The 24707-nt window shown below is 44.9% G+C and overlaps 2 protein-coding genes across 15 annotated transcripts in view; both read left to right on the forward strand.

Moving 5' to 3' along the window:
* Window positions 1-24707, forward strand: part of LOC130211498 (NACHT, LRR and PYD domains-containing protein 12-like) — a 295374-nt gene that overhangs the window by 186735 nt on the left and 83932 nt on the right. The gene's annotated exons all lie outside the window — the stretch shown is intronic.
* On the forward strand, window positions 99-23455 carry dhx15 (DEAH (Asp-Glu-Ala-His) box helicase 15). Of its 2 annotated transcripts, none has more exons than XM_056442278.1 (14): window positions 99-301; window positions 2093-2420; window positions 3522-3715; window positions 4852-5011; window positions 6382-6600; window positions 9732-9899; window positions 14991-15077; window positions 15421-15570; window positions 16036-16144; window positions 19843-20034; window positions 21050-21172; window positions 21255-21445; window positions 21836-22005; window positions 22824-23455. In XM_056442278.1, exons 1-14 carry the CDS (start codon window positions 294-296, stop codon window positions 22939-22941), a joined length of 2217 nt encoding a protein of 738 aa, XP_056298253.1. In that variant the 5' UTR covers window positions 99-293; the 3' UTR covers window positions 22942-23455. The 2 variants fall into 2 exon arrangements, with proteins under 2 accessions (XP_056298253.1, XP_056298252.1); XM_056442277.1 differs by lacking the exon at window positions 99-301 and adding an exon at window positions 376-470.

Here is a 24707-nt window from a genome sequence, read left to right on the forward strand (position 1 = left end):
AGCATCCCGCACTGCAGTGACTGTGGGCTTTGGACTGAAGGGGGCGAGGGAACCGTGTCGTGTGCGCGCGCGCCTCGGTTTGGCGGGCACAGCGTCAACCCGACCGAGAGGCAGCAGACTTCCGCACATCCTCCCCGAACCACTGCATCGTGTCCGCAGACACTGCGATCGTTGCTCCCGGACCGCATGATGTGCGAGGCTCAGTAAAGACAGTACCTTTTTTCTTCTTCTGCAACGTCCTCGCACGGTCTCACAGTAAACCGCTGCTTTTAGAGTCAGTTTTGTCAAGGATAATGATGAGGTAAGAGCTTCCGGTCGCCATTTTGCTTGTGTTTGAGGAGGGGGGGCCCTGCGTGGAATAATAAGCCGCTAAAGCTGCTGTGGAGGGATACCGGTGGCAGAATGTTCAAGCGACAACGTTTAGATTTGGGGGAAGATACTTCGTCGGGTAAAAAGAGAACTTCGGATGGGTATGTTACGTTAGCGCGGCCTGCTCTTGTCCTGCTGTTCGAAGTATTTGGTTATTTCTTCCGGCTGTTTTTTGTTGTTGTCCTGTTTCTAACTAGCCGTGCTAACGTCGAGCAGTCGCACGTTCAGATAGCGAGTCTGTGTTGGAAATGCACAATTGTTCCCATAATGACACGGCCAGCTGACTGCCGGGTGTTTATTGTTCGGGTCGCTCGGTGGTCCAACAAGAGGCTCGCGTACCGTCGGCTAGCTAAGCCAGCTAGCAAACAAGCCCGCCTGTCCAGGTCCGCACGTGGCTACGTGCTAGCCAGCGCGAGCCGAGGCGCCGTGTCTGAGGGGAGAAATGACGTATTTCACCAGCCCAAGTCAACATGCTTTAATGACTGAACTAATTATTAGTAGTTATAGCGCCAGGCTTTAACAACACGTTGGAGGGAAGCTGAACACTGAACCCAGACAACCGTCCATAGCCAGCCTCATGTTAGCCGTTTAGCGGAAATGAGATGTCATCGCGTCGGTCGCGCGCGCTCTCTTTCGGGTCTGATGGGCCTGTGGAGGACTGAGGAGGTTGAAAGCGTCCCTGCTTTGCGGCAGTTAAAAAGTCACCGCCAAATCAGTGCCACTCACTGCCATGGATTTGACGTCACTTCGGCGGAATAAAAGTACCCAAAGGGACACCGTCGAGTGGATTGCGTGCATCGTGTGACCGATAGGCACGGTTATAGACACGTCCAAAAACAATACAGCATGGCACCATCCGACGTGCATGCTGCAGCTTCCCCCCTCCCCCCATGAGTGGTAGAGAGGCGTACATTCAGGCATGCTGATCGGTGTTGAGGTTTCAGACCAGATGATGCACATCTGAATCGTGCCCTTCACTTTTTTGTTGTTCGCTCATTTCTGTTCCGTACACAACTGTCATTAACACATTTGGACAAATCTGAATAGTTATTGGTAGTAAAAGTTTACTTTAGGAATGGCAATGTCTTGCAGATGCATACCTGATCCAGGAACCGTATAGTATTTCAAAGTTGAATCTGCCACGGTGTTACTCGCACCATCTGTCTAAATAATGTTAGATTAGGATATTAATTGTCCACATTCTGTTCTGCAGTTATTTTTGCAACCCCGCATAACGGTTTCATTCAATTCTATCATTTGTGCATCATTTATTCTATGATTTCACACTTGGTTGAATCTTTACCAACCTTGTCTTAACCCTCCTGTTACCTTTACATTTACTGACATATTTTACCCTCGGTCAATTTGACCCCAGCAATCAAAACCTCCAGAAAATTATTAGAATTAATATTGTTTCCCAAGTTTAAGTGTGAGGTACTTTATGTTTGTTTGTTGACTACCGAAATAGCCCTTTAAATATATAAAAAAGTTGATATTTCTTATATGTTTGACACAGTGAAAAACAGCCTGGGGTCAAATTGACTCCAAAGAACACCGACATTCAACATTGAATGGGGTCAAATTGACCCTAAAGGTAACAGGAGGGTTAAGTGTATGTGGTGGTGAGGGGGTCTCTATACATGTGCATTTCTTTGGTATGTATAATGGGTTAGTTTATGTGACTGTATATTAAATCTTAACTTCATGCATATTCCCCTCACAGGCGTGACCGGGATAGAGACCGTGATGAGCGGTCAAGGGACAGGGAACGCGACAGAGCCCAAGACCGTGGCTGGGAGAGAGATGTGAAGCCATCCGGGGTCTCCAACAACCTAGCTGCAGGTGGCGGTGGCTTCGTTAAGCAAAACCCCATTCTTCAGCCGCAGATCAACCCCTTCACCAACCTGCCACACACGCCACGCTACTATGAGATCCTGAAGAAGCGGCTGCTGCTGCCGGTCTTCGAGTACAGAGAGCGCTTCACTGAGATCCTGATGTGTAACCAGTCTTTTGTGCTGGTGGGAGAGACGGGCTCTGGAAAGACCACACAGGTACAAGGCAGATTGTTTTGTGTTTTTTGAAAGTCCAGCACACAAAGATGCGTTTCTGTTATCTTTTGCCCCATTAAAAAAAGGCTTTAATGTTATATTGACTAAAATGTGTCAACTTTAATTGAAATCCAGTAATGTAATTGGTTTAATAGTACCATTGAAAGAAAAGCGGAGAGCAAAGAACAGCTGATGCATTTAAGCAGTTCATCTGTGAAGCTGATTCGCAGTGTTTGGTCAAGTTCATTGAAAGTTCTCTGCTGTCTATTTTCTCTTTTTATTATTATTTAAAAGTGAGAAAATTGGAGTTGATTTACTAGTTGAGCCTGGGAAGCTTCCTGAGGGCACTACAAACCATCTTCCAAACACTTCTTAAATTATTTGGTGTAATCTTGTCAGTGCGTTTTGCCTCGATAATGCAGTAAATCATGTGTATTCCACACATTTATCATGACTTTTTGAACAGGACGTCATAGTTAGTTTGCGTTCACTTCTAAATACACACAGAATATGCTTGTCAAGGTAGGAGCTACATTTAAGGATCTTTACAGATTTCTTTTTGTAGATATAAATAAGTCAGAAAACGTGTTTTTAAAACAAAAAAAATATATATAGCATTGACTCGTCTTGATTTAAATGCAGCTTAAACTATTGTCATTCCACCAAACACATTCCAGTGATTAGGGTCAGGCCCTGTAGGCACTAATAACATATTTTTATACTGTCCTTGAAATGTTTATCTCTTCCGAACCTGTCATCTGCTTCTTTGAAATTCTTCTGATTGGATGACATTTCAAAGACTGGTAATATTTGAATCCTCTCTAAAGGGCAGTAATCCGAACCTCAAGCTTAATAGAGTGGAAGTGAGACACTCTTCGTTTCGAGCCGCTCTCTCTGTAAGCTGCATCTGTTTTTAAGCTCTATGCAAGAACACGCGGTCTGACAATGTTGACGGGTAGGACCATCATAGGTATTTGTACTATAACATCTGTTATATTATTTAAAATGTTTGTTATAGGCTGATTAGGTTCACCCTCTGCATCATCTGCCCTGCATTAATTTCCCTACTTTAAGTTACAACCTGGCTTCTCTGCCGTCTTCCAGATCCCTCAGTGGTGCGTGGACATGATGCGGTCAATGTCAGGAACAAAGAGGGCAGTGGCCTGCACCCAGCCCAGGAGGGTCGCGGCCATGAGTGTCGCCCAGAGGGTTGCTGATGAGATGGACGTCATGCTGGGCCAAGAGGTGGGCTACTCCATCAGGTTCGAGGACTGCAGCTCTGCCAAGACTGTACTCAAGTAAGTAGGCTGGTTAGAAATATTCCCCTCATGTTTTTTTTGTAGTTATACTCCGAACAATCAAGCCGCGTTGCCACCACGAAGCTCCTGATCATTTGAGTCCCGGTACTGCTTTACAATGATCTTAAAGGCTCCTTCAGCCCATTGTTGCCCGTTTCTACAGCAGGCTAAAGACCTGGAGACGCACGAGGCTGCTGGTGGTCTCGGGGATAATCGCGCTCTGCAGTTCAGTGCGTTTGCCCGTTTCCCTCAAAACGCGTTGGAAATAAAAAAGAAACCTTGATTTTTGTCTCGCTAAAACAACATTTACTGTTTGATGTAATGAAGGAAATGACACTAAAACTGTCTGTCTCAACAGTAAATCATCTGCTTGTTTCTTTATTTATGCTTTAGAATGCAACTGTCGTGAGACGATCGTGTTTTCCCTCTCATTCACAGCATTTTCTTTCTTTTGCCAATCAAACAATCTCTTTTTTTAAAAATGAGTTTGGAAGCAGACGACTATGCTTAACTTTTCTTTTCTCATCTGTCCTCATCAGACAATGGTCCCTAAATTGATATTTGAATACTTCTTTGTTTTATGACAAACGGTACACAAGTTGAAGCAGCAGCTCTGTAGCCGTTTGAACAATCAACAAACCCCACTCCAAAATGTCATCGGTACTTAATTTAGTGCCTGGTCCCTACTGCCGAAGCACTATGACTTCCTCAAAAGGTTACTAGTCCCTGAGGATAGTTCCTGTGGACGTAAAGGGGCAAACCCTAAAGCTGTGGTGGTAGAAGTAATTAACAGTTGCCTATTAACTTATTATAGTGACAATATAACATTAATTCAATAGACGAATGGGGTGCTCAAAACTGACGTTGCCATACTTTCTACTCCTTTTATTTTCTTGATCACAGTAAACCAGGTTTTCTAGTTCATAAATGTAAATGACTCAATTGTCTGATGCATGGCCTTTGCTTTGAAGGACATGTTTTAATTTTCTTTAATCCTTCTTGGTTTTTATACTGCTTCCCCCTTTTGTCTATGTTCTGGACACAGCAGACTGCTGTGCTCATTACGTTAATTTTAAACGGGGTGTTATTCAGACGATGCTATTGTGTGCTGATGAAGGCTGCGTGTCTTCGTCCAGGTACATGACAGATGGAATGTTGCTGCGGGAGGCCATGAACGATCCTCTGCTGGAGCGATATGGCGTCATCATCCTCGACGAGGCCCACGAGCGTACATTAGCTACAGATATCCTCATGGGAGTCCTCAAGGAGGTGGTCCGCCAGAGGGCCGACCTCAAGGTAAAACACAAGCATTTTCTTATGATCTTAGTTTCAGGGTTAGGTCTTGCTAACCTTTGACACATTTTAAAGATAATCTTAAATTTCTAAATCAACGTTACAATGTAAATTAACTTTTTATTCATGACATTTTAGCTGTTATTTTTGTTCGTACCTCCAGATGTTGTTTGGAAAATACTTTTGACAGTCTGGTTTTTTTATTTCCACAAATATGTCCCACTTAATGTCTTTCACACTGTCAAAACTTTAAACACGACTTCCTGCAGGGTATGTCCCTCTTCTGTCACCTCCCTTTTGTCACATTTCCTCTTGACGGTGTCCCCGTGTCTGACAGCTGTGTCTGTTGAGGAAAGAACATTTTGCTGTTGGGGCTCAGAACTGCACATTTATTCTGCACTGCAGCACGAGTGCAGATTGCTCCTCAAGTCAGCCCAATTGTAATCCAATCAACCAGGGGGAGTATGGCAATGTGTGTATGGGAGCGAACAGGCAGGCGGAAGTTTTAGCGGCAGACTGCCAGACATCACTCATAAAGCAGAGGGATAATGACGGGTTGTTTGTCAGTGTGGAATCAAAGGTTAGATTGTTGTTTGCGCGCTGTTAAATGAGCTTGAGGTTATTGGGTATGATCACCCGCCTACACCCCTCTATCCCCTTCCAAATTTGAAAGTTTAATTTGCCTTGATTAAGAGCAATTATGATGTCTCGCAGAGCGTGAAGCGAAATGCCGAGACACTGGCCCCTGAAAATGTTTGAGATTGAAAATTGGAGGCGCGTTTCCCATCAGAATCCTAATAAGCTCTATCCAGTGGCTCTGGTGAGAACATTGTGTATCCAACATCAGGAACATGGAGGGTCATAGCTCTGTGTAGGTCAGTGTAATGCCAAGTTCTACACCATAGGCACCGCTGTCTTGGGATCCTGACTCAAAGCATTATTCATCCTGTGTAGCTTTTGGCACTCTTCATCTATTCTGTATTTGGGTGCACCTATATCCACTTAGTACGTGTCCTTATCCTCAATTATCATCAGACCGTATAAACTGCTAACTCATTCTCCACTTGAGTGCTTCCTCCCAGAATCACCACATTCACACCCTGCAGTCTTCACGTTTAGTTGTATCTTTACCTTCGCATTGAAAATGCTGAAGGTTATGTTTTGATCGGCATTTATTTATTTGTATGCGTGTTATTCGCATAACTAAAAAAAGTATTGAACCAATTGGCATGCAACTAATGCCAAAATGTTCAAAATTCAATGCCCAATCTTGTGATATGCGAAGGTATGCGCTTTACCGAGTGCCCGTTCTAGTTCTTCTTGTGAATGTATTGTCTCACAGACTTCTCTCTCCTATTCATGCGTCTCTCCAGGTGATCGTGATGAGCGCCACGCTCGATGCCGGCAAGTTTCAGGTGTATTTTGACAACTGCCCGCTGCTCACCATCCCCGGGCGCACGCATCCCGTGGAGATTTTCTACACGCCTGAACCAGAGCGGGACTACCTGGAGGCGGCCATCCGAACGGTGATCCAGCTCCACATGTGTGAGGTGGATGAAGGGGACGTTCTGCTCTTCCTCACTGGACAAGAGGTACGACTTTATAGGTTTTAAATGAGACGTGCTTTTACGGGTTGTCCGTGTTGTACAAAAGCTAAGTTTGTTAAGAGAGATGCACCGATTGCAATTTTGTTGGCAATTTACTCTTTTTTTGGGGGGTGGGAGGGTTCTGAAGTCTTACCTGCCAATACCAAATTCCACAATCGTCTGGACTTTAAAATGTCAGAAAGTTCTGTCGGTCACGATTTTCTTTTTCAACTAATTGATTGATCAACTTATCTTTACAGCACTTGATGCATGCATATGGCTGTCTGCTGCCAAACAAACGTGGCTATTAACCTGGGCAAAGATGTTTTACATGGGCAAAGTTAAGAGTGCGCATATGAATCTAATTACATAGATGAGTTACTCGCATACACGGTGTTATGAGCCCACTCATGCACTCTCAGCGCAGGGTATTATTAATCCTCAGTTTGATAGATGTTAATACACAAGAGTATGCCTGCTTGGGAACCACCAGGATTTGCACAGTGGAGGGGAAAAAAGAAAGCAAGGAGTGACCCACATTCTCCCCTTCTCACAAATCTCTGAAATCAAGTCATTTATTATTATTTTCTCCCCTCCCTGCAAATGCTGTCCACTGATGTGTAATCGAGGGCAGGGTTCATGCCCAAAATGATGAATTTGGTCACAGCAGGGTGAACACGCGCACGGGAAAGCAGCAACAAATGTTTCAATGTCCTGATCACTGGACAGGAGAAGTCGGTCAGAGCCAACGGTGCCTGTGCTGGTATGATTATTCTCTCAGCCCTCTTGACAAAATGGTGTTGGAGACCATGTTGTAAAGGAAAATGTAACTGGTGTCAATACAGCACAAATTGCTCTTGAGATTAAAATGACACGTTAGACGTCAGTATTAACACTTGTTACACAGCACCATTTCTTTTCTTTTTCCCCATCCGTGCAAGCTTCCCCAATCACATCCTGCGGCGTGTTTATTAGCAGTCATTATTTGTCACATTAGCTCGACTGTGGCAGGACACCGACGTCAGTTTTCATTTGCCAAAGCGGGATCAATATGCGGCTTGTTACAAAGGGGATAAAGTCATCGGAGGGCATGGTGTTTGAAGTGGTCTCCTTCGAGGGCTGGTAATTGATTTCAGATTTAGTCGTATCCCAGCTGCTCATTGGGCTAGAAAAGCTGATAGTCCTGTGATGTGTAGAAAAGTCCGGGATATTTGCAATCTCATGCAGTTAAATGTAATTTGTTGATTTATATTCCCCCCAACCCCACCCGCACTGTGTCAAGCTACGGCATTACTGAGAGCGCTCCCATGTTGAGTTTGTTATCACCCCGTCCTAATTGGGTTAAAGAAGTTAATGTGTGGTAAGTCTGGCAGAGATGGGTGTTCAAAGGGTGCTGCAGCACGCCCCCCCGAGCGCTTCTTAACCTCTTCAGTCGCCCAGCAACTTTGATGTCGACTAATGATCGGGAGGCAGATCCATGGCAAAGTCATCGACGGTTTAATTTATAACGGACGAAACGCAAAATGCACTCGCTTCCTTGCTCCTCCAGTTTTTATGCAGGATAATTTCCTCCCACAAGCAAATGGAACCAAAGCACCAACTCCAAACAAGAAGGTTGAAACTTATCGCGGCTGCCGAGCAAAGATAAGTCCTAATAGTTAAGCTTCCCCCTCAGCAGCTAACATCAAAACATGGGGATTGGCGGGGCTGTTTGCTTGTCAAGGGGAGTGCCTGAATGTGTCGGTTATTAGCTTGGCTGTAGATGGTTGCTCCTGGGGTCGCGGGGAGAGCGAGCGGACGGGTTCCCAACACCGGCCAACTTGTGTGTGTGTGTATACGTGCACTCCGTCTTGATGTCCCTAAGGGAACGACAGCCAGCTTGCTTCCAGCGCTTTGGCAAAGAGGTCCTTTTTTTCCCTCCGTGGCAGCTGCTGCATCCAGAGGCTTGATAGGCTATAAATACCCAGGCTAATTTGACCAATCCATTCAGATTTAGCATTTTCCACTTGTCAGTGTGTTGATTAAAAGGGTACATGGCCGTCAGCGGGGTCCGACTTAATGGGGGTTACTGGCTTCACACGGCGCTTTAGTCAAACGTAAACTGATTTCAGCACAGTATGCTTTCACAGAAGAAGACAAATGTCTGACGTTTTTTGTAAATTTGCATATCAGCCTACTAAATAACAATAATAATGGGCTACATTGCAGTTTTTTATGCACACATCCATTTGGTTCCCGTTCAGCGTCGCCTTGTGACTTCTCGTTTGGACCGATTGCTGCATTGCTCCCGCGGGCCTGCAGGTGGTGCAACAGTATAGGCTGTAACGTGACGCGTATGGTAACGGCTCCTTCCCGAGGATTAAATGATTGTTTTAAGCAAAACAAAGAAAATGGATCTTAACAGCGGAAACAACAAGCAGTTATGTTCTTAAGCCTTCCCAGGAAGCACTTCAAACCTTCAATTCTGGTGATTTAAAAAAACAAGTGCCCGTGTCTGCTGGAATGTGACATAATACAAGTTTCTATGAGCGAATGCGTTCCAAGCAAGCGGTGCCTGTGGAATGTGTGGACATATTTAATGGGGTCTTCCAACCGGCCTTCAGAGAAAGGGCTCCAACCCCACGCTCACGATCATGCTTTCTTATTCCTGCCGCTACTCGGATCCCGTGTCTGTCTGCCAGCCCGCCGGCTCCAGAACGTTCAGCTTCACTAAACTGATCTGCCATGATTTGCCGCTGGTTATGCATCGGTGCTGCAGTCTCATCTCACATTCCCTTCTACAATATGGCACTGGAATAATGAACCCTGTTTGAGTCTGTCTGGCTCTGTGTGTGTGCCTTCGGAGCGTGCGCCTCCATGTTTTCCATGATTGCTGCATTTGACAACAAAGCCACAGGGAGCTCAGCAAAGCATACAGCAGTCCAGGTTTAATTTCCTCTGTCAGATGGAGCGATAGTTAGAACAAATGTACTGTAGCAGGGAACCACGGTTTCCCCGGCCGCCTCCACCCACCTCCCTCTATCCTCCAATGTCACTGCCATTGTTCATCCAGGTGTTGTTCAAAAGCGGTTTGATTTTTTTCCCCCCTTTACACACAGGTGGCAACCTGGATTAATTGTTACACTTGCGTCTTTCAGGAAATTGACGAAGCCTGCAAGCGGATCAAGAGGGAGGTCGACGACCTGGGCCCCGATGTCGGCGATATCAAGATCATCCCGCTGTACTCCACGCTGCCTCCACAGCAGCAGCAGAGGATCTTTGAGCCACCCCCACCCAATAAACCAAGTGGTGCCATCGGAAGGAAGGTATAACTGCCTTGTTGCTGTAAGCACTCTTGAGGGGGAGGAGTTGGAGAGGGGAGTTTTGAGAGAAAATGAGTGGGTTCTGTGTAAAAAGGCCAGATGGGGAATACGGTTGGTAAAGGAAGAGCGCTGGAAGGTAGGTACTGGAACTCCCCCCCACCTGCCCCCCTTCTCAGCTTTGGCGCAGAACTGACTCACAACATGTGCTGCTTTTGTCAGCATGCAATTCTCTGCTCTAAATTATAACTGGGGTATTACTCACGCCCTCTCCGCCTGAGGAAATCACTGCATTCTCAGTCATTTTTATCTTTCCATTACATTTGCACAGGCCGTAGACCTCTGCCATGTGAAACGCTTTATGTGAGCTGGTATGTGAGTTTCCGCGCAGTTCTTCCTTAATCTCAGAGGTGTGGATGATGCTATCATTGATACAGACACGAGGCAGTTCCTCCCCGTTGTGTTGACAGTCTCTGTTCAGATGGGCTCATCACCAGAGGAGCAGCACCACCTGCGCTGCCGCCCTGTTGGCTGGGGATCTGACAGAATATCAGAATATCATCACTGCCAGTGAATGAGAAAACATTCAGACAAACGGCATCATCTAATAGGGCACGGTGTTGATGAATGACTCATTGCTACAAGCCAATCAGGCTGCAGTGGAAATATTCATGGGCGTTCAAAGTTAAAGGCATAACAATACTGTAAACGCTCATTTCAATCTTGATTTTGGGAACATATGATTCCTCGTTATATGAATTTAGAAATGAATTAATAACGTGGTTCTTTGTCTCGGTGAACATCTCGCAGCGACCGTCTCCTGATTCCTCTGAGTTAGGAGGGAAGTTAATACCGGAAACAAAATCAATTCAGTGACGGTGTAACCTCTGATCTGTCGAGCCAGCCACCACTTCAGCTTCACTTCAGCCTCTGAACATTACAGTGGATGCCCCTCTTTTCCCCTCAAAATCGGCATTTGAAAAATGCAGAGATGTCATCCAAGCCCGCCCAAGAGGGAGTAGTGAAAAAGAGTTAAGGTTTGCGAAGGCTGCAGCTACGCATGCTAACGACTGCATTAGGCACCCCTCAATTAACATAAAGCACTTGCCCGCCATTGCTCTATTTCTCCAGGAAAAGCCACTGATCTTCTATTTTTGAACAGTTTAATCATTTGGAGCCACAGCAGCAATTGACTAATTACAAACAAAGACTATAATCTCGGCGCTCGAGCGTCTCGAAGATCGACTCAAACCAATGTGCTGGTTTTGTTTTTAACATTGTCACGTTTGGAAAACTCCCTCAAATGTCACCTGGGATCCTGCCGCGTATCCATTTCAATGGGCTCTGGACGTGGATGCAGTTCAAGGCACGCTCTCCCTTTCCCCCGGTCAGGGCCAGGCTTTATTTGTCAACAAGGCTGTGTTTCCCCAGCGGGGAACGTGAAAGACGGCCCGCGTTAGCCATAGTACTTACTCTCCTGCAGGTAATAAGCCAGAAATAACATGCAGAGATGACGCTCTAATGATATTACTGATAAAGAAGCCAGGATTATCCAGTGCAGCAACAGACTGGAAGGAGCCAGCCTGCGTTCAGTGTAATGGCCCCATCCCGGATAATCCTTCAGAATCAATGCAGTCAATGAGGCCACCCATATGATCATGAAATGTGAGAGGTTGTCATGTGTGGCATCTGCTGGAGCACTGACTGAGTCCCAACACGCAGGACAGCGGCCAGTCCATTTGTAGAGCCGACTTTCAAGAACGCCATGCCTCTCATTCCTTTCTGGGACGTTTGTCGCTGGCATATAGTGTTTATATATATATATTTTTTTTTCCTTGTCTTTTTTGGACAGCCACTTTAATTTCGGTGTGGCCAATAGGTTGTGACGATGTAATTCCTCTGTATCTTTAGGCCACTGAGGGCCTTTTTTTCCGCTGCAGGAACTCCACCCGTTCCCCGAAGCTTCACATAGACTAATCTTTTAGGAACCTTTTGAGTCTTTGGTACTTGGGTTTCCCTGAGTTTTCATTGTATTTTAAAAGCTGGGACATTTCAGATATATGCCATTTGAAAGGCAAAAGCGCGACCTACCAAGTCATAAGCGGTTGTTCCAGATTTGTTTCCCTGCACTTTCTGGCAGTATGTTGCATCTCCATTTATGCCCGACACTGAAAACGTTTTCCCTGACACCTTTTTCATTTCTGTCAGCACACTCCAGCTCTCTTCCAATGGTCTCCGAGAGTTCTCGATTGTTGTTCTTTATTGTTGGTTGTCCTGTTTGAGACGTATGCGGTCGTAAAATGAGGGTTCTCGTGTGTTCTGTTGTCCCCTTCGCTGAAATGTGACGACACATCTGCCTAACCAATAATCAGTGACGACGCAGCCTGCCGGCAACCTCTGAGATACTTTAATTTAGAGTTCCTAGAAATGATGTCTCTGGAACACGTCCCTTTAGCAGATGGGGAACAGTGACAAGCAGGATAAAGGCTCCGTGTTACGTTCCTAATGGGCTATATGTGCATCTTTAAACCAACCGGTTGGTTTTGGCATCTTACTGATTAGCTGGTTGTGTTTTTACGGCCCATATTATTTTCAGTTGTCTATCAAAATTAAGCAACTCAAATTTGTCATGGGTTGCTCATGTAAATCCGATCTAGACAGCCATTCATCCAGGAAACGCAAACAACCCGACCTTTTGCCAGGTACTGCTCTCTGATCAGTTTCATACGGGCGTTTATTACTTTGTCATTCCTCTGCTTGAATACTTGGGGGAATGTGTCTTTTGTTAGGTGAATTACCCGAGGTCGAGGTCTGAATGAGTGGAAAAAGGCCCCCTGGCATTAATAACTTAACACTCAGGAATGCTCAGGCTCAAGAGAAATCCTCACTTAAAAGGTGGGATTTAAGAAGTCTGTAAAGCTCGCTGCTTGAAGACCGCTGAACAGGCACAGCGACAAAGAAAGTGTGTCAAGTGTGCAAAATTGGTTCTGTGAACCAGTATCGGCAATGACTAGAGAAATGTTTTGTGCGTGGCATTTCACCACGAGGACGACTCAAGCCCGCAGCTTGTTCCCGTCTTGGTAGATGTTGAGCATTTTTCCAAACACCGTCTTGCATATAGAGCTGTGATCTTGAGTGGGCTATGAACCGGCAGCCACAGTCTCGAGCGCTCGGAGGAAGCCAAAAGGTTTCTCTGTCCATTCTGATTGAACTGTTATGTAAAGGGGACTCACCCTAGCAGCGGTCAAGGTTCACGTGAGAGCAGCTGCAAATCCATCTTCCCCGCTTCCCAGACGGCCTTGCTATACGGGAACATTTCAATAGAAGTCGATCTGAGACTGGGAGATGGTGCTGGTTCAGTTTCCCCACTCTGCTTATTCTTTTAACTGTTTTTTTCCTGCATTTCTGTGCAAAGACACTGCACAGCGACTTCTACCCTGATGCAAACCACCTATGGTATTGACACCATTATCAGCTGATCAGAATTGCGTGGGGTACGTGTTGCCTGTTTCAAAATGTTGTGCCCAGAACTGTCAACATTGTATGGAAATTATACACAACCAGTGCCTCCTTTTTCACACTTAGTTGGCTGACGTTGTCTTGTGGTTATTGGGACTTGCCTCCTAATTATACATTGCTTGGGCCACTTTTGAGCACACATTGGTGTGAAGTACCGTGTTGTGCTTTTCAGTGACGCACATCTAACAAAACCACTATAAATCTTGTGCTCGCCACAATCGCTGCTGTATCCCAATGAAAGAAGAGTAGCAGTAACTCATCGATTGCATGGGGAAGTATTTGCAATATTGTCTTGTGATAAGACAAAGCACAGTCTAAAATACGTGGGTGTAACTAGATGCATAGACCACAGTCCCTATATTTCCCAAAGTGAAGGAAGGAATGTAAACAGTTACTGTGGGGAATACATATAATTAAAGCACAATACTGCCTAATCGCAGTACGTCCAACAAGTGATGTGGTGGTATCGACGGGGGAAATCAATGCTGAACTCTAAATCAAAAGCTACTCTGAAGGTGTTTTCATATCTACGACGGGACTTTGTTAACCCTTTGCATCAGCAAAAATCCAGCTTTGCATTTGACGGGTCTTTTCACTTTTTCATAACACCTGCACCCCCAGGGTGTATGGATCGTGTGCTCTGAGGTGACTGAACAACTCCAAATTTAGTGTTCAATTTCACACTACTGCATTTTATTTTTTAACAACCCCCGTCTTGTCTCGCTATTTTTTTTTTTCTCTCCATGGACTGGATGTGCCATGCATATTCCAGTGCTACATGCTGGAATGATGGTCCACTGTTGGTGTTGAGAATTAAGTAGGAATCTCAAAAGCAGCTGCAAAAATAAAGCTGGTTCACTATGGAAATACTATAACAATTGCCATTGGTCAATGATGTCGGAAATAACGGGACACGGTGCAAACCTTTGCAGTTGCAAGAAAAGATGCCGAAAGCCGTCGCCATTGTAAAGCAAAAAGCAAACCACCTCAGGGGAAACATCACATCAGCTATGTTTTTATTAAACTACAAACTATTTTGAAAACCTTTCCAAGAGAGGAATACTGGCATCCCAGCAGCACGCTGAGGACATTCAGACGGGACCCCCAACCTCGCACACACAATTGCAAAACCCAAAAGGGCCGGAGGTAATGCGTTTGGACGGGACGCTGAGCACCAGGGTCTCGTCACATGCGTTGATGCAGTCCATTGAACTTGATTGCTGAAACTGTTGGGCTGCTCCCGTGTTGGGTTGCGTTAGGCAGCATGTGTGCAGTGCTCTGTAGTGGCTTCTCTGTTTCTTTGATCAACTGGCTCACATCGGGCAATATGAGACAAGGGCAGATATCTGATATCTGCAGAAGGACTGATTTGTGACACTTTGATTTAACTACTGTAATCCATGAAATGTCCCAAGTTGAGTTCTCTGTATTTTATTGCTTGCGTGTTGGAATGCATTTCCTAAAAATAAGTGCCGACAAAAAAATATTTGAATGCAAGGTCTAACACCTGGCCTGGTTGGCCCCCCCTGAAGACTCCTGGTGGATCTTTTCTTAAGCCATCTGTTCTCATTTCCACAGGTTGTCGTGTCAACAAACATCGCCGAGACGTCGCTGACCATTGACGGGGTGGTGTTTGTAATCGATCCCGGCTTTGCCAAGCAAAAGGTTAGTGGTTCCCCTTCGCTCCACCATCTTCTCCCACCAGCTTTATCTGTCACGATCATCCGCGTCTGTTGCCTGAGAATCCCCAGATAAACACGGCACCTGACAGCGGCAAAGATGGAAAAGCCAGTTATTTATTCCTCTGACATTTCACCAGCCTGGGGCAGAGTCGTACCCAGAGCGCCAGTAGAGATTCTTTACGCTAGTGGATACTGTGCATGTCTGCTTTCTATATTATATCGATATAGATATACCCGATTAAGGGTGCTGCTATGCACTTTTTTTTTTTTTTGTCACCACTTGAAAATCTGTTTTAAAAATGTATTTATCCCCTTTCCTATATTAGGTGTATAATCCGCGTATCAGAGTGGAATCCCTTTTGGTTACAGCCATCAGCAAGGCCTCGGCCCAGCAGCGGGCCGGTCGTGCTGGAAGGACACGCCCAGGAAAGTGTTTCCGCCTTTACACAGAGAAAGCTTACAAGACAGAAATGCAGGTAAGAAAATGGTAAGAAATACTATGAGGTGTTTGAGTGTCACATTCTTCAATGCCACAAGCGCTTTGAATTCCCCCAAAGCGGCCCTCTTGCTGGAGAAGCTCGCCATTATGCAATATTTGCACTACGAATCCACGATGCCCAGTTCAGCCGAATTATAATTCCAAAAGCTTGGCGCTACCGCACCGCCTCCACCCTTCTTCATAACCTACGCTCGTGAAACAGCCACCTTGTGACAAATGAACCTGCGGAAGCCCAGTTCTCCACTTTAACAGGCTAATTATTTCATGTCATGCTGAGTGGCAAAGGGAATCTTTCAAACGAGTTAAATAGCCCTTCAATTGCCCCCGACTCCCGGTCTCTGTTCGAGTTGACATACGAGCAACGGTTGAGGAGATAATGAGCACCCCAATTAATTCATAATGAATTGTTCTTTGGGTTTGTCTTGTACCTCAACTGGCATAGGACAACACGTATCCAGAGATTCTGAGGTCTAATCTGGGCTCTGTGGTGCTGCAGCTGAAGAAATTGGGTATTGACGACCTGGTGCACTTTGACTTCATGGACCCACCAGGTTAGTATGACTAAAAAAATTATTTACTCGGTGTTCAGTATTTTTTATTTAGTCTGTGTATATATGTTAATAGGTGAAGAATTATATATATATATATACATACCTGCAAACTTGTCACCTTTCGGCCAAATTTGCCATTTTGAAATCAAAATAGGTCATCCACGTGAATAGTGTAGATCCGAAGAGTTTTTTGTTTTGGGTAGGGGGGGAGGGGGGTAAATTGGAGTGAGACACGGAGAATATGCAATGTGCTCTTCGCAATAAAACATCTTTGATGGGACACGTCGAAGGAACAGGCTCCTGGAACAGAATCATGGAACAGGAACAGACTCATGAACAGGTTCATGGAACAGAATCATGGAACAGAATCATGGAACAGGCTCAAAGTTTAGCAGGGCACAAGTAAAAAAAAAAAGGAAGTTGGTTCATGAATGACTTTAACCATATTATATATAATGATAATGTAAAGTAGTTATTACTATTATTAGGGCCCGATCACTGAATTATTCAGAGGACCTTTTTTCTTAAAATGTTTGTTATTATTATTTAGATTTGCAGTCAGAACAATCAAAAGACTAGTTATAAAAGCTTTGAGGTGTCATCAAACAATGTGCATGTGGTGTGGAAAAAAAAAAAAAGGGTCACCTGCACCCCCCCAGCCCCGTTGTCACCTTTTTCACCCCTTATGAGTTTGCAGGTATGTATATATCTTTTTAATATCTCTTAAAGTTTGTTAAAATCGGTCATGTTTCGTTCTCGGCATGGGGTAACGTCAGACTGACTTGAGGCAAAAACAACATGACTACTTTATATTACTTTGCATTCGGTCCCATAATGACGAGAGAAAAAAAATCTCATTTCAAATGATAATCCTTAAAGCGTTCAAGAAATTAAACCCCATGTGTTACATTTCTTATAGGTCTGTAGTTGCCCCTCTGTGTACTCTAGTAGTTGTAATTGTTGGTGCAGGGGTCCACGTCTGAATTTCATGTAATCTAGTTTTTTTCCTGTGCTTTGTGCAGCATGGAAATAGGATTGTGTTTGCAATTGTTTTTGACTGACTCCATAATGTTCAGCTTCACCGTTACCTGATGCACCAGTTGCTCTTCAGCCAATATCAAATCATAGCGAGCTCTTGATTTTGATCAGTGCCATAACAAACTGCCATAAAATCTTCCTTCTGCTGAACCGTGGGATGTTTCATGTACAATATCAAATCTGTGTTGGCTGTGTCACATCGGCGCTTGGGGAAAACGACAAAGCAAAGATGAAATGATCTTCGCGGATATCAAATACGGCATCGTGGATGTTTGGAGATTTGACTATAAGCGCTCCGGCACACATGGATTACACATCAGTGTTATGCGCTTTGAAGTTCAGTTGAATCATGCGGGATGGGGGCCACACAAAAAACAAAGTTATGGCATTCTCCTGCTGAGACCACCCCTCCTTTCCCTATCCATATCCTCCCCCCTTTTCTCACCATAATATAGTTCTCATCTCACCTCTGAGATTAAACCCATCTCTCCCCGTCCGCTGTGGCAAACGACATTTTGAGAATGAAATTGGTTACATCAATAGCTGCACTATCACCTTGGCTATTGCCTTCCCTTTATATTCCTCCAGTGAAACGTGACTGACCTCCACCACCACCCACACAGAATGCAACGCGAACGTAAGCGTCAACATGTGGGATTGGCCTTGTCTGCCTGTCTAACTGGGAACAGTGGGGTGAAGGGAAAGGGGATTATCTTTTATTTATTTGATCCACTCATGGCAGAAGGTTTCTCCTAAGTAGCTCCTGAGCGCGCTGGAAGCCGTTGCTAGTTTCTGTGCAACGTGTGACGTCTGCTTTGAGTCTGTGAAGGTTTAAAGCATCCAGTTACACCAGATCGATTTGGATACGTCGTGTCAAATGCCCAACCCCAAATATATGGACGGGTCAGAAGCTTCTCTGGAGAGTTGACGGATGAAATAATGGCATTACATCAGGTTTATTTGTTGTTGTTGCGATTTTCAAATCCAAAGTGAGTGTATAGGTGGACATTCTAGTAAGTGTTGCGATCAAAAAAAACCTGGTTGGAAGCAATAGGCCAACATGTGTTTATCTCTCTGATGACCAACTATGTCAGCCCCAAAAAGCAGTGGCGTTTTCCATTCATCTTTTCCGTATTCTCGATGGGAACCTTTATTTCCCTTTTCTGCTGAATGCTCAAATATCTAGTTTATTTCTCTCTTCGCCCACCTCGCTCCTCGCTCACTAAACACAGGAGCGACAAATAGAAAATCCAAACGAAATCCGTGGCGATTTACACAAGGAGGACTTGGCTGGGTGGGATTCATTTGCCTCGTGACATTTCCAAAGAAGTAACTTCTCAAAGCCAATGTGGTTTCATGTACCTTTTAGCCTTTCATCTTATTGATTTGGACTTTAGTTAATATATCGGGTTCTTGTGTGTTGAGAGTCAATACTTACTTTCTGATGAGTGTATATATTGAATTCCTGGTTCATCGTCCACGCAGTACTTTGAGAATCAGATTTTCACCTTTTTTTGTTTAGCCCAACACAAACCATGTGTGTGTGTGTTAAAAAAAAGTAGCTTTGATGCCCCAAATCAATATTTCTTAATCATAAAATAATGCCTCCCTGCTGTTTTAAATTGAATTTTTTGGAAACACTTGAGAGAAAAGAAAGTGAACGAGCACCGCAGCCGGAGCTTGAAGCTAATTTTCAGTTAACATGCCACTGGTCATTAGGCTTCAGCGCTCAGGAGCCAAAGGTCAATAATTGCATCTGGAGGAAAAATCTTTTCACCAAACGGTGGAAGCCTTTTGTGTTGAAACGTTAAATCGAAAGTTCCCCTGTAATTGCATTAGTTGTTTAGGATTGCCTGAGAGGAGGATGAAAAATGAGCTCTGCCATGATTACCTCTCCGCTAAGTTTCTGTCTAGCGTAACTCTGGGCATCCTTCTCATTCTGACTCACTTCATGCTCCCTGCCACCAATTATTCATTTTACCGTCGCCATCTTTTCTGAACTCGCATCTGTCTATTGAAGGTCGGAGCAAAGCAGCGCTGGAACCGCTGTTATCACCGTTGTTCTAGGGCGTCCTCTTAATTCACATTTTTGTTGCAAATCACTTCCTTTACTCCTACCAGCCAGTTGAACGACCAGCACGGCTGAATTACATAAAATGGATAAAAAGTTCCCCATAAATTAACTTTCTATAAAGAAATCGATTGCAATTATACATGCAAACGTTTTTACGTTTAACCGCTTGTGAACATTTTATATTTAATTAGATTTTAAAGAATCACACGTGAAATAAGGCTTGATTTTTAAATGTGTCAGATTATCCTTGAAATGCCATAATGGACACATGCATTATTTGTTCTAACTGCAGATACAAAAACCTAAATAGGGCTGCAACCAATAATTATTTTTGATTAATTAATCTCCCAATTTTCTCAATGAATTTCCTAATTATAATAGCCCACGGTCACTTCTTCAAACGTCTTTTATCATCCGACCAACAATTTCAAACGCGGTTCGGAATCTATTTGGAGATCAATGTGTTTGAAAAGGCCTCAAATGATGATAAAATGACAGTTTTGTAAATTGTTCTCTTGTCCGTGTGCATTGCCCATGGCCGTGGAACATTGGTAACGGCCCCCCTCTCCCATTCTGTCTTCCCCAGCACCAGAGACCCTGATGCGAGCCCTGGAGTTGCTGAACTACCTGGCAGCGCTCAATGACGACGGCGACCTGACGGAGCTGGGCTCCATGATGGCAGAGTTCCCCCTGGACCCCCAGCTGGCCAAGATGGTCATCGCCAGCTGTGAATTCAACTGTTCAAACGAGATCCTCTCCATCACTGCCATGTTGTCAGGTAATGCTCGGGGCTGGCTAAATGTGTGGGTCTGAGCTGCTACTCTTTCCATTCCCTCATGGGCCGTGCTTCAGAACTGACCAGTGAGCTTCAAGGAAAAACACAAAGCAGCTTACGCCCCTTTAATGTATTTGCATTTTTTGACCTTTTTATTCTGTTTTTAGATTTGTCCTCGTCATCAAACTTCACCTACAACTGACTTAACCTGTACGAACAATAGTCGAGCCCAGAAGTTGAGAACTACTCGGAATAAATTATCCTATTAAACTTAAGTACAAAGCAAGTAGGGGATAAAGTCAGTGGTGTCAGCTATTACGTGTGAGGAAGGGAGGAAAGTACAAAATGTATAGGTGGAGCTGGAGCAGCACCAGCATGCTACAGCAGTAATTGCACTTTAGGCTTGCCAAAGCAGAATGCTGCTCATTGAGATGAATCTTGACGCCTTTGAAGGGAGTGCGAGGGTCTTTGAGTGGGGAAATGGATTTAACTAGCTCTTTGGACGTGGCGTGCACTTCAAGCAGGTGTTTCAGGACGGCAGGTTTTTGCTGAGTTCATTAGAGTAAGCCGTGAAAGTACACCTGAGAATGCTGCTGCCACAGCAACCAACCACGAGGCTCAATAAACACAGCCGTTACCCATTAAAGACACAATTAAGCAGGTTTGACATTAAGCAACCCACAGAAAGTTCAGAGGGGAGACGGCAGAACCCGAGTCCTCTGGATGAACTCTTCCCCACGGGTTTGTCTCGCTCTAGTATCGCATCTATAAAATAGGCGCCACGTGGTTGCTGAAGCTCGTATGGAGCCATACTGTAGCGCATCAGGACGGAGAACCCGTCCTTCGTCCCGTCTCTTTGACCCTCATCATCTTCTCCCACCATGAACACTTCTCAATACACTGTGCCCTGTGAAGTGCTTTGTGCCTCTCCTGAGCTGAGGCCTTGTTCCTGTCTGCGGGATTTGCTTAACTTATCCCTATGGGCGGCTGCGTTGGGGCCTATACCAACCTTGTTTAGTCCCACAGTGCTTCGTCCGACCCATGGAGGCTAGGAAGGTGGCTGACGAGTCCAAGATGCGCTTTGCCCACATCGACGGCGATCACATGACGCTGCTCAACGTCTACCACGCCTTCAAACAGAGTGAGTGGCGCCCTGGCTTCATGGAGGAGTTTAACGTCGGCTTTGGTTGCCCCGAGTCCTGAATTCCTCTCGTCTCGCCCAGATCACGACGACAACCAGTGGTGCTACGAGAACTTCGTCAACTTCCGCTCGCTGACGTCGGCGGACAACGTGCGCCAGCAGCTGTCCAGGATCATGGACCGCTTCAACCTGCCGCGGCGGAGCACCGAGTTCAACAGCAGAGACTATTACACCAACATCCGCCGCGCGCTGGTCACTGGCTTCTTCATGCAGGTCAGTGACGCCCTCCCAGAAGCCTGTTGGGGTGGCGTTCTGTTTCAGCCTATTTGGACCCATTTTGTCGTCTTTTACTTTTTTTTTTTGTCAATTGTCCTCGTGTAAGGGGACAAATGGCATTTAGCAAAAAGCTGTTTTCAGGGTTTCATAAAACAAGCCACCTGACCAGTTTAATTATGGTGTTGGTATTAAAATATGTGTCGACATGTGTTATCTTTATCTTGGAGATAGATTTTCGGTTCATGTTGGGAAAGGCCTTCACTGAGACTGCCTGGCTTGACTGCAGCTTTTTACCCGGCAACTCCAGAGTAGTTTTTGTTCCGTCTCTGTGAGAGCTGGATTTGCTCGTTACTGGCAGTGATCCTCTTCCCTCTGTGGCGCCAACAGATCGCTCACCTGGAACGCACCGGCCATTACCTGACGGTGAAGGACAACCAGGTCGTTCAGCTGCACCCCTCCACGGTGCTGGACCACAAGCCCGAGTGGGTGCTTTACAACGAGTTTGTGCTCACAACCAAGAATTACATCCGCACGTGCACCGACATCAAACCGGAGTGGTGAGTTTCAGTTGTACGCTGCGAGGAGAATGATCGGGAATGAATGTTGCACTTGATTGCAAAATGTCGTTTACGTGCTTACACGTTGTACTCGACTAATGGATAAAGGTTTTTTTTGTTCATGATATCTCTAAATGTTTGTCTTGTGGGAAATACCTTAGAGTTCTGCACCCAATCAATTCATGTTTATTGGTTTATTATTATTTGTTTGAAATGGCTTTTTTCTTTTGCATAGCGTCAGTACCTTTTGTTAAACGGGTTATTTAAAATATATAATCCTGTGCATTGCAGTCTTCTGAAATTGGATCAAAATCCTTCACATAAATATCCTGTGTGGACCTGATCAGCCGTCCTCTTTCTCACGCCTTGAGAGCGGCACGTTAGCTGCAGCGTCAGGGCTCCACCTCATGGGGTCGGTCAGAGCCCAACCGGGCTTTACGTTAGTCGGCATTCTGGGTAGTTGTCTGATGACAATCGCCGGCCAAGATGCACAGTGTCAAAAGTTATGTTTTTTTTTTTTTTAGAGCACTTTTTTATATTTTGAGAGCAGAAGTTTTGGATTTGTAGCGACACATTCTAGTTTCATCAGCAAAACTCAAAATGTATTTACTTGCAGACGAGCAATTTGTTCTTTCAACCTTTTTTGTTTGTTTGAGTAATAAAGACAAATCTACCTTCATAACACAGCAACACATCGACTGCCCGTGTGCACGTTTCGACAATTAAGTATCAAACATGAGCTCTCGCTGGCAGCCGCCCTCTCCCACAAGTAAACACTGAAGACATTTTGTCACTAATGTTTTGTCATTCTTTCCTAGGCTGGTGAAAATCGCCCCGCAGTACTACGAGATGGGCAACTTCCCCCAGTGCGAAGCAAAGAGACAGTTGGAGCGCATCGTTGCTAAATTCTCATCAAAGGAATTCACTCAGTACTAAGAAGGTTTGCATGTGCTGCGACGACGTCCTCAGTATCTGTACAAAATAAAAACCTGAACGTATTTTTTAATTCCAACGACCTAATTTTGAATTATATTTTTGTTGTGCTGTGTGTGATGTATTTCATGATGATTGATGAAATGTGTCCTCCGAGGGCCACCGCGTGTCATTTCTTTGAAGCCCAGGGGGAACGGAAATGGACTGTAAATCACCGGTTATCAGGAATTTAGTCTCCATCCCACTCTGTTGAAAGCATGATATGTGTACATTTCAACATTCCTCTTCATGACATCCATACTTTAAGGCTCAGCTCAGGATTCTTAGCTGTCGTCTTACTTCTACTCATAAAATAGCATAAAGCCCATGGATGCTTTTGATCGAATATAATTTATACTGTGTTTTGATGCGGGCTTAATGTATTGTTCTCTTTTCATGGAGATGCTCCGAGGGCCACTTTGGTACCATTTCTTGTCGCTGTTCAACTTAATAAAACTGACTTTGTAATAAAATGTTTTTCCAGTGTCAGCATTTAAATAACAGGATAATCAGTGTGTAAAACTTTCACTTAAAACACACACACACACACACACACGCACAAACTGAGGAATCACGTTTTGAACTGCCAAGTCCAGCTCGTTTCCCGGGTCTTCGGGGAAGTTAAATCTTCTTACTGGGATATTGATAGCTCCAGAAACAGTTGGAGTGAGGGGAAATGTTAATTACAAATGTTACGGAGGAAGATCGGTGTGAAATCCCCGCTGTGCTGGAGCCTGTTCTGCTTTGTGTCGGTGCCGCTGGAATGTGGAAGGTAGAGCATGCAGTTTAGGGAGAAGCACAGATTTGAAGCACTGGTGGTGATCTAGAACATAACCAGAATAACCGGTAGGGTCAACCTTAATGTGTATTTTTACTTTAGCTAAAACACAGTAATTTAAGTCAAACGGTTGACCCAAGTCCGTCAAAGGAGAATCCCGGACTTGCAGAACCACCCTAAGGACTGCTTCCTGCCAGGTGATGCTGTGTGTGAAGACTTTGAAGAGTCAGGGCTCCACTTCAGAGCTGAAACATGCCTGGAAGAAGCACTCCAACCCGTTCACAGTTAATGGCTCATTCCAGTCGGCAGCAGTGCGCCACATCTTGTGGGAACGATTGCGCAACATCTGCTGTGGGCCTGTGGCTCTGGACTGCTTGTCAAGTCTGAGGAAATGGCTCGTGAGTTGTGACATCACCCGGGCGTCGGAGCTCAGCCTTGGAGACGTGGTATCATATTTTTACAGAAATCTTCAACAACAAATTGATGGTGTGTTTGAACCCGTCTCACTTTAAAGGCCCTTCATCTTTTTAAAGAAATACATTTTCTACAATTTCATATTTTCAGATGAGACTTGTATGATAATTATTTTTGCCATTAATTAGAAGGTGCAGCCATACATTTGACACCTTAAAGTCTATTTACATGAGAACATTGACTAGTACAGAGACTTTGGTGGAACCAGAGCTGCGAGTCTGATGTGTTGCCTCAGGTGACTGATTAATTACAGTCGCCATCAGTTGCCGTTGAAGACTTCCAAGATCAAAACTATATTTTAAAAGTGGCGTGGAGTTGGATAAAAGCGAGCCGAACAGCCCTCTGCAGCCTTTTCCTGATCTCTGCCTGGGGCGAGTGACTCAAGCTACATTAGCCACCAAGAACATCCTGCACCCAAACAGCTGACCTAACTGTTGCTGGTTGTGTTGCATTGTGGGTAATGTGTGTGTGCCAGGTT

The sequence above is a fragment of the Pseudoliparis swirei genome, chromosome 21, assembly GCF_029220125.1.
Source record: "Pseudoliparis swirei isolate HS2019 ecotype Mariana Trench chromosome 21, NWPU_hadal_v1, whole genome shotgun sequence".
NCBI classification, from domain to species: domain Eukaryota; kingdom Metazoa; phylum Chordata; class Actinopteri; order Perciformes; family Liparidae; genus Pseudoliparis; species Pseudoliparis swirei.

What these genes read in the sequence shown, in the direction of transcription:
- dhx15 (XM_056442277.1), top strand. Translation starts at nt 403, where the DNA reads ATGTTCAAGCGACAACGTTTAGATTTGGGGGAAGATACTTCGTCGGGT. An exon ending in GCCAGAGGGCCGACCTCAAG is followed by an intron (nt 5,012 to 6,381) that starts GTAAAACACAAG and finishes GCGTCTCTCCAG; the next exon opens with GTGATCGTGATGAGCGCCAC. An exon ending in CTTACAAGACAGAAATGCAG is followed by an intron (nt 15,571 to 16,035) that starts GTAAGAAAATGG and finishes CAACTGGCATAG; the next exon opens with GACAACACGTATCCAGAGAT.